General features: G+C 38.0%; 1 protein-coding gene across 1 annotated transcript in view; it reads right to left on the reverse strand.

Annotated features, from left to right (window-relative positions):
- The window catches only part of ADAM28 (ADAM metallopeptidase domain 28), an 83099-nt gene that overhangs the window by 50264 nt on the left and 18099 nt on the right, over positions 1-14736 (reverse strand). The window contains exons 4-8 of the mRNA XM_075557208.1: positions 14201-14279; positions 12584-12660; positions 10077-10254; positions 5317-5388; positions 4172-4243 (exon numbers count right to left, since the gene is read on the reverse strand). Of these exons, the coding sequence (XP_075413323.1) occupies positions 4172-4243; positions 5317-5388; positions 10077-10254; positions 12584-12660; positions 14201-14279 (478 nt within the window). The remainder of the gene's footprint in view (positions 1-4171; positions 4244-5316; positions 5389-10076; positions 10255-12583; positions 12661-14200; positions 14280-14736) is intronic.

Genomic DNA, 14736 nt, shown 5'->3' on the forward strand with positions numbered 1-14736 from the left:
CCTTTAATACAGTTCCTCAGGTTGTGGTGATCCAAACCATAAAATTATTTCGTTGCTACTTCATAACTGTAAATTTGCTACTGCTATGAATTGTAATATAAATATCTGATATGCAGGATGTATTTTCATTGTTACAAATTGAACATAATTAAAGTATAGTGATTAATCACAACAACAATATGTAATTATAATTCATGAAGTGTCATTTTATGTCCAGTACTGCTTCTTTCAACACAGTAGCTGCTTTCAACACAGCAGCTACTTTGTACACAATAACTGCTCTCTACACAGTAGCTGCTTTCTATACAAGTGTGACTGGTGCATGAGTACATTATGGCGCCAACCCTGTCACATACACCTGTATTTGTATGGGGTGTATGTGATGGTGTTGACGTAGTGATGTCATCATGCTGGATACTCATATGTGGGCATATCTGCATGTGCTCAGACCTGCCTGGAGACAGATACAGGAGCAGGGTCTCGGTTCCTAAGACCATCAAAAATAAGTGTTTTCCCACGGTCTTAGGTGATCCCTGTGAAAGGGTTGTTTGATCCCCAACAGGGTCGCGACCCACAAGTTGAGAACCACTGACTTAGAGGATAGAAACAATTAGAAGAGAACTTCCTCAACCTTCTACCACTCTGCCTGCCCCTTACCTACCCTTGTCCAGCATTCTGTACCTCCCCTCCTTTACTATATGGCTTTAGGTCAATATACATCTCACTTCTCTCCCCTTACCAATGATAATACTGCAGAACTCTCTTCTCTTTCCCACACTGTCCATGAATGGCCTTCCTTCAAACCATTCCCATCAGCATAAAAAGGGGATGGGGTATCAACATCTTAGTGTCACTTTCTCCTCTAATTTGTGTCTCACTTTTCTGGTCCCCTTAATAGCAAAACCTTGTGAATTTAAATAATTTGTTCTTCTTCCATTCTCTTTCTGAATTCACTAATTGTACTAGTTACTCATACATGTCACAAACCTGGGTTTGTCAAGGTAGCCAATTAATTATGTATACTTTATTAAACCGAGTGTGACCATGTCTCAATCTGCAGCAGCATTTAATATCATTTGTTATTCTCTCCACTTGAGAGTTTTTGTGGTTTTAAATTATTTTATTTCAAGCAATTTCCAGACCAGCACGCTCTCCTCGCTGGCTACCTCAATGTGTACTCTTTCTTGGTGGGTCTTTGGCAGTTTTCCTCCATTCTGAGCTGCTCTCAGAGAAGGACTCCAGGGTTTAGGTCTCTATCTTATTTATCAAATTCCACTGTCATATGCAGGGATAAACAAACCTAATCTGTACAGGGCCAGAAAGTAAATATTTTGGACATCATGGGACAAACATTCTCTGCCACACTTCTTATTCAACCAATGTTGAAAAACAGTCATATAAACAATATGTAAACAATTAGGCATGGCTGTGTTTTGTAAATTTAATTTTTAAAAGCAGCAGGCTGGAATTTGGTCACAGGAGACTCTTGGAGACTCCTATCTCGCATTATCTAAATAAGTTAAGTTAGACATTTATATCCGCTTCCAGAACTCTGATTTTGTATATCCAAATGCTCACTCAGCATTTCTGCTTAGATGTTTAAAAGATATCTCAAACTTCATGTATTCACAACAGAAACCACATTCTTTCTTAGCAGGCATCTTCCTAAACCATTCTTTCCAACTTTTTAATTTCTCAGGCCATAATCCTTGATGTAATTTTTGACCCCTCTTTTTCCTGACCTTCTGGTCCCCTGCCCCATGAGCCCTGTTGACTATCCAGAACTCAGCTTGCTCATCAAACTCATGATCACCATATTTGCCTCAAAGCTGTTGAGATTTCTTGCCTGAATTACGGCATGGTTTTCCTACTGGTTACATTTCTCCTGCCCTTGATTCCCTTCAGTTTCTTTCCATCTGGATGGGCAACATAGCCTTTCAAGTACCTTCATCTGATTATATCACACCCATGTCAGGATCTCCAACATCTTACCTGTGTAGTAAATCAGTTTCAAACCCCTGAAGGACCTCGCGATCTGGCCAGCACTGCCGCTCAGATGCTACCTCTCACTAACCTCATCCCGCGTCAATGCCTATCCGCCATGCTGGGCCTCTTTGGTCAAATAAGACCCTACCCTCAGTGTCTTTGTTCTGACACTCACTTCCCTTCACACATTCTTCCTCCTAGGTATGAAATGTCACTCCTTCTGTTCTCTACGCAAATATTACCTTATTTGAGATTTTTTTTCTTATACAACTTTGCATTCATAATGAAATATCTGTTTGTTATCCTTCTTGGCTTCTGACATACTACTTATTTTATAATTTATTTGGTTATATTTTATTCTTGAATAAAATGCAAATTCTTGAAAGATGGCAGGTTTGTCACTTTTGCTCCTCACTTTAACCTCATAACTCAGAAAAGCAAAGTGGGGGTCTCAATAAATATGAAACACTCCTAGAGTCTCTTTAAAAGAATTAATATAATCTTTGTGGTAAGAGGATGGAATACAACTTAGATCTTCGGATCCAACTTCATTTTGATTACATGTTTATAGAGTTTTCTGAATGCCACAAAATAACTCACCTATTTCAAACACAGAATGCCAACTCTATGCCCAATGATTGAGAAGCTAACAATTAAAATTTAATTAACAGAGGTAGATTCACCATTTTAAAAATATTTTGAAGATTTAGAAACAATTGTGCTTAAAGAATAGAAGATCGGTGGTTTTATAATTCAAATGGGCTTAGGAATCTGATATATTTTAATTAGATAAGGTACTTTGGATCTCAGGATGTAACACTTCAAATTCAGCTTAGTGATACCTTTCTCAATTTTCTCTTGAGAAACCTGAGGTAATGCATACAAAATGAGAAAATGCATACAAAAATATTACTGTGCTAAATATTGGTGCATATTTTTTCTTTTTTCTACTTTTCATCAGCTTTCTTTTCAGATTTGTTTTCCATAACTTTTACTGAGCTTTAGATAAAAAAACAAAACATATTAAAAAGAGTTTTTATATAATTTTGGATCTAAGCATGTACATGCATAAGTTGTCAGACATATGATGTTAATATTCCATGGACTAGCAAAAGGATCCAGTCATTGGGTCTAGACAGTCTTCCCCTGCTTTGTTACTATTCAAAGAAAAGCTCAATGTCACCTCTCAGAAAATTATTAAAGTTCTATTTAATAAAATGGTAGTTGCTGAGGCTGCTTATATACAAACACCTGATAGGAATTGGTTCTTGGGCTTGCCTATTTAGTGTTATGATTTCTTTTTTTTTTAATTTTCTTTTCTTTTTTTAAAAAAAAACATTTTATTAGGGGCTCATACAACTCTTATCAGAATCCATACATATACATACATCAATTGCGTAAAGCACATCTGTACATTCTTTGCCCTAATAGTGTTATAATTTCTTAGAACATCTCCGTGGGTTAGCCTAATAATGTATTTAATACTTCTGTTCTAGTAGCTGGATTCTTGAAAGCTTTCACATGACCACCCAAGGGACAACAATGATCTCTATTTGCTGTAAACAATGGAGGAAGAAGGAGAGTTAGAAATAGGAAACAGTGGAACATATGGCTAATTGCCTCCATGAACAAGGACCATCTTTGCCAATTGAGATCATAACTAGATGGTGTCTGGTGTCATTACTGAACATTTTCATTAAAGATTCTATAGTTCAATCCTGATCAAAGTGGGGGGGGGGGAATGCAGAACATAATTTCAAATTCTCATGGATTTGAAATATTGCAGAGTCACAGAGGCTGAATAAACTTCCCCAAACTATTGACTTAAGTCATCTTTAAACTTAAACCAACAACATTACCTGAAATTTTAAAACCAAAGCTTCATTATTAAGGAATGTTTGCCTTGAACACTAAGCTCTTTCAATGTCTATCTCTATGGAATCAAATTGAGTGACTAGAAGGAGTAGATAAGTACCTTAGGGTAGTGAGTTTATGTTATTGGGCGAGGACCCTCTCAGAGAAGGATGGCCATGGTTGGAAACTCAGAAACTGTCATCACTCTCACTGCATTGTACATGCAAAACCTTGAAATGATGTATGTTTCTGTTATGTATATTCTCAATAACAATAGCAAAATAAACATATAAATAATTCTTAAAATTACATTTAATAAAATATATCATACCATGTTGACATAATTGGCCATCTCAAATACTCTCTTGCGTATTTCTTCTGGATTTTTATTGTACTTCTTAAACTAAAAAAGAATCAAGAAAAAACATGAGAATTAATAGAAATTAATAAAAAAATTTAAAGGTAACCTTACTTATCAATAACTGTTAAGATATAACAAAACAAGCATTCCCTTATCCATTAACTATGTCAAAGTACTTTGGCATTGATATATTTTGTTTTGTTTTTAAGTACAAATGTAATTTAATTTATGTTACTTAAATATTTAATTTAAGTACTAATATAAGCCTCTCAGGAATTATTTTAAAGAAGTTTTCAGCTATATACTATGATTAGTTAAACTATACAGAATCAAATCGAGGAACAGTTTATTTATTATAAAAGAAATTAGTGAACTTAGTTCAATAGACAGGCCAAACCTTTGGAAGCTGAAGCCTAGATTTGCTCACATTTTTGTAGCACAAGAGTTTTCTCTTGAGGGTCACAGATGTGGGTGATGCTTTGGTTGACCAGCAGGTGAACATGACACTTTAATGGCACACTGGTTACAGCAGCACCACAATGCCAGCCCGCTGGTCTGTATTTGGGACCTGCCAGCTACTCCACAGGGGAACAATATGTCATTGTACTTGCATAAAGATTGCAGCCTTGGGAACCCTGAGACAATTCTACTCTGTCACTCAGAATTGACTTGCTAGCCAGGAGTCTGATTCTCCTGATAAAAGAAGAAAAAAGGTGAATATTTACAATATTTTCTTTTTTAAAGAAAATTTTATGTAGTCTTTTCTATTTACCACTCTCATTTGCATAATATATAACGTAAAAGTGATTTAACTATTTAGTGGAAGTTTGGAGCCTTTAAAGCAACAAGATGAGATCCTCATGTTGCCAACAAATTAATTTTATACATTTCATAGCAAGTATGTATATTTGAGAGAGCAAAATAATGTTAGTGCATTATATAATCAAACTTCATAGGTTCAGAAACTTTGCAACTATAGCTTAAATTAATGAGTTTTCTAAATGAATTCCGAATATTTACGATTGCACCTAATAAATAAATTTGTATAGATGGTGTTTTAAAAGACATTTTATCTAATATGTTACCTATAATTTTATATAAATATATGTAATTACCTCACCATTATCCAGGACCAGATAATATTCTATGAATTTCTTTTGTTTAGGAGTCATCTGGTCATTAAATCTCTGAAATATAAAGAGTAAAATTACAAAGACAGCATTTTTCTGGGCAAGAATAACCTGTTTATGTGGAATGTGTAATTCTATAAGTGGTTGACTGAGAACTTGGAGGTGATATTCCCCTTTTAACATGAACTGAAGAGTTTAGGGTTGATTATCTGTAGACAAGACTCAGCAACTTAGAACTAGAAGAGATGTTTACGATACTCTAATCTGAATCGGTTAATTGACCAGAGTTAAGAGGTTTTACAACTGTTTTCATAGGAGAGTTGAAGCTAACACTAAGTCTTCCGTTTTTTTGAACAGTCGGTTTTCCTGGTAATCCTCCAAAGACAGAGACACGAGAGCTTCCACATTCTCCTCCCCCTGTCTTTTTAGTAACGTGTCATTCGCATCTTGGTGAACATGGCCTCCCTGGAAACAGTGCAATTCCAAAGCCCCCCAGGAAGCTCACCTGTTCTTTTCTCTTTAGGGAACCCTGAATCTTTCCTATATTCTAGAATAATGTATTTACATTTTTCTTCCTAAAATAATTATTAAAACATTATAATGTATTATTCATGAAAAGCATCAACTGACTATTATTTATTTCATAACTTATAGTAAACAAAAAAATTTGAAAATGTATTATGGAACCTGTCCACAAATGTTTATCTGTTGGCAGGGAAAACCATCTGAGAAACTACAGATGATAGAATTTCAGGTTTTACCTGGGGAACTTCATACAACTTATCAATGATCATATCTGACCTTTGACGTTGTTAACAACTGTGAAAAATGGACTAACCCAACTATTTGTCCCTTTAAAGACCTATGGGTGACAGTAACAAATGCCAATGTGTAGGCGAGAGCAGCGCGGGCGCTGGTGGTTAAGGTTCTGAGTCAGCTTTAGTGGGCCATGGTCCTCATGGGACTTAGTTATATAATGACACAATTTGGAAATTATGTCATGTGATCTCTCACTTACTGATCAGAGTCTACCAACCTTTGTTCACTCATGGCACAGAAATCTAGTCTTTGGAACCTAATGAGGTTTACCAGTGAAGGGTGGGCATACCTATCCCCTCTCCCCAACACACACTCTTTGCAAGAACAAAAGGTTGGTTTTACTTAGCATGCCTCTACATGGCTCTAAGCCAGGGGTCCTTCAACTTTTTAAACCGAGGGCCAGTTCACTGTCCCTCAGACCCGTTGGAGGGACAGACTAGTTTTTAATGAAAACTATGAACAAATTCCTATGCACACTGCACCTATCTTATTTTGAAGTAAAAAACAAAATGGGGCAAAAACACCCGGAGGGCTGGATAAATGTTCTTAGAGGGCCACATGTGACCCGTGGGCCATAGTTTCAGGACCTCTGCTCTAGGCACTAGGGATACAGCAATGAAATAGACATGGTTCGTGTGCTTCAGGTTCTTAAAAAACAAACAAATTTAGAAATATCATATTGTAATTAAGTATCTTGCAAAACATTAAAAGAGGTAATAATATTATATGGAGTGGTTTCATAGTTATTTCAGGATAGATCAGCAGTTCTCAACCTGTGGGTCGTGACCCCTTTCACAGCGGTCGCCTGATTCATAACAGTAGCAAAATTACAGTTATGAAGTAGCAACGAAAATAATTTTATGGTTGGTATTAAAGGGTCGCAGCATTAGGAAGGCTGAGAACCACTGGGTTAGAGAGTTAAGAACAAATTTTCTAAAATATTGACCCTTAATTATAGTAATGACATTGAGAAGTCAGATATGGGAAGATAAATTGAAAGCTAATTTCAGTAAATAAAATATTTTATATAGCAAAAAAGGCTCTAAGGTGGACTGACATTGGCATATTTGGTGAAAAGCTTGTGTTTGGTGGCGACTAAAGGGAAGGGACGGCAGGGGGAGGCGTACAGGTGGAGGACAGCAGAGAGGTAGAAAGACCTTAGCATAAGAGATGTGTACACCAGAGTTTTCCCAACTGTATCTTAAATGCAATGAAAAGCTACTATGCCCTATTATATGAGGGGCAGGTTCCGCTGTGTTGAGAGAATGGAACTGGAAAGGCAGGATCCAATGGAGACTTTTGTTGTGATTGTTGTAAGGTAGGCGGTGCCTTGCAGTTTCCACTCATTCCCCTTGCCATCAAGTTATCCCGACCACTCATGACACTGTAAACCAGAGTAGAACCACCCTTGAAAACTTCCTCTTTCTCCCATGGAGCAGAGACCATGGTTTCAAATGGCTGAGCTTGTGGTTAGCACCTTTAACTTTTAACCTACTATGCCACCAAGATCTGGCGCACATGTGGATTGTATCATAGATAAGGAAAGATGAAGAGAAATCAAAGATATATGTTTCACTGGACTCGAACAAACGGTGAATAGCAATATTGTTAATCAGGGAGAATGAGAGAGAAGTATTTTACTTGGTGTTTTGAATTCAGTGGTTCTATTCTAACCTAGGGTATGGTAAGGAGCATTGGGGTAAGGGATAGGCTGCTAACTGAAAGGTCAGTAGTGTGAATCCACCCACCACTCCAAGGGAGAAAAGACACGGTGCTCTGCCTCAGTAACCCTTTCAGCCTAGAAAGGCCTATGGGACATAGAGGGACATAGAATCTACTACACGGCACACACCAAGTTTGTCATATTATCCATTCAACTGGATATACCAAGGAGCTAATTAATAATAACAGCTTGGCTTTTAGAGGAGGGACCAAGGTTGGAGTTTGAAACCTGTACATCTGAAACTAATTAACATGCCAAAGATGCTACCACAAAATTGACTCTGACTCATAGGACCCTAAATATAGTCAGTATACATATAATTTTACAATATATATCATAAATATTTACAATTACAAAGAACCTCATCTTTGCCAGGTGGGGTGATTGATGGGTTTGAGTTATTGTCAATAAATCAATGGTTAGCAGTTCAAACTCAAATCACAGTGCTACGGAGTATTCTTATCATTAATATCAGGTCTACTTCTGATGGTAATGATCACATTAAAAAAAGTTACTGTCAAGTTGACATCAACTTACGGGATTCTGTGTGTGTCAGAGTAGAACTACGCTCTCCATCGGGTTTTTAATGGTTGAGTTTTCAGTACTATTTTTTGAGGTCTGTGTGGACTTGAAGCTTTGGGTTAACAGCCAAGTGTGTCAACTACTATTATTCCCCAGGGCACCGATTAGTATGTAATATCTATTTAGCGAATAATACATTGAGATTGGCATGGTAGTCCCGTATCAAAGTTCTCATCTTTCATGCTGGAGAATTTGATTGGATTCCTGACCAATGCATCGCAAATGCAGCACCATTTGTCTGTGTCACTCAGGACTTCATGTCATTAGATGTTGAGTAAGTTTAGTGGACCTTCCATACTTAACAAAGAAAGAAGCGAGTTCTGTCTCTGTACTTCCAAAAATATTAGCCAGTGAAATCTCATGAGTAAGGTCAACAAAGGCACATAGCATGTCCAGTCTGTCAAATATTATATTAGGGTGGTTCCCATGATGCTATAATGCTGTAAGAAGCCATAACATTCATATTTCACATACCAGCCTGGTGGATCACAGGTTTGAGTAGAGATTTGAAGGTAGGAAGGAAGGTCTAGTGCTGTATTTCTGAAAATTAACCCATGAAACTCCTAAGGTTCACAATGAAACATTACTTGATATGATGATAATGGTTTCCAGACAGGCAACGTTTCCTTCTGTCCTTCATAGGGGTTTGCCAGTGGTCAGAGCTGATCTGACAGAAACTGACAAAATCTATTTAATAAAGGGTATACAGCAGGATATGACTACTTACCAGGAATATATAAATGAGCAAAGAACATGATTTAGCATAAAACTTTTTGGTGGCCCAGAGGAAGAATGCCAGAAAAAGAAAAACTGAAAAGGAGTCGAACCGGGGATGTAGAGGAAAAAACAATGTCATGAAAACAAGATTATGTCCACACAGTTCGAGGAGAATGATGTCAAAGTTCCCAGGGCTCAACAGAAGGCCACTCAGGAGGCTCTCATTCACGGGAGTGTGGGAAACCAATAGCCGGGAATGGTTCTCTTGAGTTCTCGGGTATCAGCAAGAGAGTTGAAACCCAGCTGCAAATGGACATACCAGAGTTTTCATGCAGACAGATCAATTCAGTCCAGTGCTTATGTCCACTAAGAACATTAGCAAGAGGTGCTGGGCTTGATGTGGATTGTGACGGAAGTGACGTGAAAGGAATAATGACAAAATTACTTTAGCATCAGCCTTGCTGTCTAAAAACCCAAATCCTCTTCTGTAGCTGAATGAGTGTTCTAAGGTCTTGTGGGCAGATACTGTGTGCATTTTGCTCATGGATGTACACCCGCCCCACAACAGGGAGTACAGCAAGAGAAATGTGTTGAACGAGTTCAGGAGAGTAAAACATTTCATCTCACAGTGATCATGGCACTTTACATCCCGGCGGTTTCCTGGAAGTGACCGAAGGAATTGTGAACATAACCTGTTTTGTGAGGGCTGCTATCATCCTTTTTAACCCTGCACAGTATTGATCATTATATATAAGCCTTAAGTATTTACCTGAATTACTAATTAAATAATTCATTTTACCCTATTAGTTTTAACAATTACTGTAAAGTTTCGGTCAATTGCAGCTGCTGAAGGCAGCCAGGACAGTACATAACAGCATTTTAAAAGAAAAAAAAATAGACATACAAGCAGACGGGTGGCAGGTGGGTTTTCATGTGCCCAAATCACATCATCCATCTCACAGGTACCGTTAACCTTCATTTTATGAGGGTCATCCTTAAAGAGTGCATGTGCTTGTTCAACCTGATCTGCGGGACTTAAAGGTTCAATGAAGTACTTCTGATCTCCATGACTGAAGTAGCCTCTGAAAAAAAACAATTCAAATTTCTTATCAAAGCATTCCAAAGTTAAGATTTATAGACTCAACTGACTAAAAAAAAAGAACCTTATAAAATGTCTAGCAAATACCTCAAACAGTTCAATCTTGTAAACTAGAAGAAACTGAAATGTAACCTTATAGTTAAAGTTATCCGTAGAGAGAACATACAATATATTTTCTATGAAGATTAAAGTTATAAAGAATTTCATTTCATTTGGTTCCATAGTCAATACCCATGGAAACAGCATTCAAGAAATCAAATATATATATCAAATATTGAGGGAGTCAGCCGCAAAAGATCTCTTTAAAGTGTGAAAAAGAAAAGGTGTCACTTTGAAAACGAAGGTATGCCTGACTTTAGCTATGATATTTTCAGTCACAACATATGCATGAAAGCTGGATAATAAATAAGGAAAACTGGAAAAGAATTGATTTATTTGAATTATATTGGTGAAGAATGTTGACTGGGTTACCAGAAGAATTAACAAATATATTTTGGAAGAAGTACAGTCAGAATACTCTCTAGACCTACAGAAGGACGGGGATACCTTGACTCATGGCTTTGCACATGTTCTCAGAGGGCTCAAACCCTGGAGAAGGACACCATCCTGGGTAGAGTAGAGGGTCAGTAAAAATAGGAAGACCCTCATGCAGATAGATTGACACAATGACAGGAGCACTGGGCTCAAATAAGCAACGATTGTGAAGCTGCCATAGGGTCAGGCAGTGATTGGTCTGGTGTACATGGGGTTGCTATGGATAGGAACAGGCTCTATGACACTTCCATGAGGAAATGGGACCTGGTGGGGGTAAAGTGCCTATCACAATGCCACATACTGGACCCATGACAAGGCTGACACTGGAATGGACATTTTTTCATTCTCAATCTAGTATCTGTCCGATTTCCATGCTATATCTGCTTTTAAAATGTGTGTGAATGACTAATATTTTGGAATTATATAGATAAGGATTCAATTCCTGGATCTGTTACATTTAAGCTCCCACATCCTCTATTTCCACCATCTATAACACCGGAACAATGACACCTACCTAATTAAGTGACTGTAAGGATTGAATGAAATAACATGTAAAGCACACGATCAATTTATAGCGTTGGGTTTTTTCTCTCAATTGTCTCTTCTGGGGCCCTGAGTAAAGACTCATTGAAACAGTATTTATGGACTACCCATGATTCATAAGGCACTGGACAAGAGGAAATGTTTAAAAAAAAGGTCACAGCCCCCCTCATGGACCTTATATTCAAACGAGTAAGATGGGTATAAACACATAGGTAGTAGTGAATTGTTGTTACAAAGAAAAAGCACAGAGTTCTCTAAGAGGAAATTATGAGAGTGGATTTATTGTACTTAAAATTAGAACGCAGTCACAGGGGATCTGGACAAAGAATGTAGTGATTTATTGTAGTGATAACCATAAAGCACCAGGGTGGTTTGGAATATAATGTGGCAAGAGAGTCAGAAAGTAGTGCAATATTTCAGGAAACATTTCAAAGAAATTACCAATAAAAATCAAAAACAAAACCAGTTGCCATCACGTCCATTCCAAGCTCATGATAACCTTGTGTGCAGAGTCGAACTGCTCAAAGGATGTTAAGGGCTGTGACCTTTTAGAAACAGATCACAAGACTTGGTTCTGATGAGCCTCAGCAGGGTTTCAAACCATCATCCTTCAAGAGTAGCTCAGTACTTAACCATCTGTGCCACTCAGGGTATCCAGGATAATCAATTGAGCTTGATAATCATTGAACATAGGGAGTTGAGAGAATGACTAGAAATAACAAAGGAGCCTATCTTGGGGCATTGGAGAAGTGATTGAATGAGCACTTATTGTGGAAGGGAACGTTGGAAAAATGAAAATTGAAACTAAGATTTGTTTAAATTACCCAAATGAACATATGGGAAGATAAAATATGCTTAATCAAGTTGGGGTTTCAGAATAAATATGTTACAGATCGCTACATGGAGCTATTGACCTACAGAAAGAAATGGGTGTGCTATGTCTGTCTGGGGAAAGCTAGGACACATGGAGGAAAGGAGAGCTGGAGGACATCGAGAGTTTGGAACACCAAGTGTCCAAAGATCCTGACTCCAATATTAGGACTGAAACCTATATCTTAAAATCAAACAAGCCACTGGAAAAAAAGCTACCGTTAGAAATCCTTTATCCTTCAAATTTCATATATGCCAAGCCCTTAGGTGTCACATTTAACTACAGCAATTTTATTTTCATTCTTTCGGAGTAAAAAAGCACAGGTATTATCACAGGTAAATGAGAAATATCCATGAAATCTGACCTTAAACCCCGACATGTGCTGATGCTAGCATCGGAAACTTGTTCGTTAATGAGGTATCCGTGGTAATAGCAGTCATCCTAATGAAAAGGGAAAACAGATTAATAAAGGAAATTGTGAGTGTGTGCTAATCCCGCAGCTAAATTGGAGTTTGAAATCTTGAAACAGGCTTTATCATTCATTTAAACAACAGACTATGAGAATATTTTTTTAAAAGCTTTTTATGGTAAAAAAATCCATCTTTAGTCAATGACCTCAAAATGCTAGGAATTAATGCTAAACTGTTGTCAAAGTAGGATAATAGAAGTAAATATTGTTTGGAAGAAACAAACTTAATGCACCATTTAGTCATTGTGTTTCCCAAACAGACATTCTCTCATAAAATTTTATTGTAACAAAAACCTACCATTCTCCTCTGTGTTTGGATTAGTCTGGTTGTGTTTTCATGTCTTGATGTATCCAAAGAATTCCACGAGTCACTAGATTACTACAACATCCCTTCCTCAACTGGGGGCAGATGGCCATCCTAATACGTTTATCTATGGGCATTCATTCAGGACCTCTTTCCACTTTGGGACAGAGGGGGAGTGGGCTCATAGAAAAGTTGGTATCATTTTGATAGGAGACCATTCTCAAAAGGCTTCCAGTTGAGAATTAACCTCATAAAAGGCAGTGATAAACTACTTCTAACATGCTACAATCGGCTTACTTTGTACAAGGAATGCCACCCCCCGCCCCCTGCCCCCCCCCCTCCCCTGCCACCCTTGCCACTGCCCATGAAAGAGTCAACAGTGGAATTCTATAATCCGAGAACTGAGGAAGTCATTTTGAGTTTGGGGACCTACATACTCAGACTGGTGATTGGCATTGACTAAGAACACCAGAAGTACTTCACTCTTCGCTTCAGTAATAAACACGTTTCTTCTTCTGCCTGTTCTTCAACAGACAGCCCTTGAAGACTGGGGAGGATTACCACAGCTGTCAAGGAATGCTCTTTTTTCTCCATCAAACCCTTGTGAAACAACTTGGGGATAATTAATAATAACAACTGTCAATGATGCTATCTTAGGGTCTGTGAGCCACACCCCAATTAGTAATTAATCTACGTGAGGTAGTTAGTTTATTGTGCCAACCTGGCCAATAAACACATGTGGGGTTAATTGAAGGGGGGGGGGGAATAAATGGCTCGGTGAGCCTTGCCTTTCTCGTTCTCAAATCTCTTGCTTTGTGATGGTCGGACCAGGGTGCAGCTGCCTTAGCAGTTCCCTGCTTCAGCTAGCAAGGCTCACTTCCTGCAAGACATCCCCAAGGAGAAGTTGCATGGATTTGCCCCGATGCAGCCCTGGGTGCTGGAGCAGCCGAGATGCTTACACACTCACTGATTCGTCTTTCCTCCTACAGTCGGCTTCATAGTGTGTGTTTTGTGAGATGGAGGAGGACTTTGTGGATTGGTGTCGGACATATGGGTTAATGTTGGACTTGTAGGTTTGGGCAGCACTGGGTTGGGTTGTTTTCTTGATGTGCACTTTCCCTTTATATAAAACTCTCTCTAATAATATGAATTTCTGTGGATTTTTTTCTCTAACGTACCCAGACTAACACACTAGGAAACTCTTATACCATTATCTGTGGGCTGGTGGTGATCTCCATTCCCGTGGAATTGTAATGTGTTTCCGTATAATTTGGTGCAAGGAGATCCCTGGAGGGGGCAAAAACACAAACAAAACATGATTACTGCCGCTAAATACAAAGTTCACATGTGAGCATAAGCTGTCACTGGATGGGCAGAGAAGCTTTAACTTCTGAGCATGTCTCCTGACTTGTCAAGACAAATGCCACATGAAAAGAATGCTTATTGTGGAAAGATTGGGGACAAGAATATTCTTGAATAACATGAAATAATATCTCTTTCCTCCTAGTGGTAATTCCAGCAGTCCAGTAAAATACTGAAAAGTATCATATTCAACATTTTCACTGAATTTTTGAAAGTCACTGCAATTACTTGATTCAGAAATCAAGAGTTTGGGCAACATATGTACGAATGTGCTGGACACAAATTATGTATGTACGGATTGTGAAAAGAGTTGTATGAGCCCCTAATAAAATGATTTTTAAAAAGAAATCAAGATTTTGAACATATTTTTAAAGGAGTAGGA

The sequence above is a fragment of the Tenrec ecaudatus genome, chromosome 8 (assembly GCF_050624435.1).
Source record: "Tenrec ecaudatus isolate mTenEca1 chromosome 8, mTenEca1.hap1, whole genome shotgun sequence".
Taxonomy (NCBI): Eukaryota; Metazoa; Chordata; class Mammalia; order Afrosoricida; family Tenrecidae; genus Tenrec; species Tenrec ecaudatus.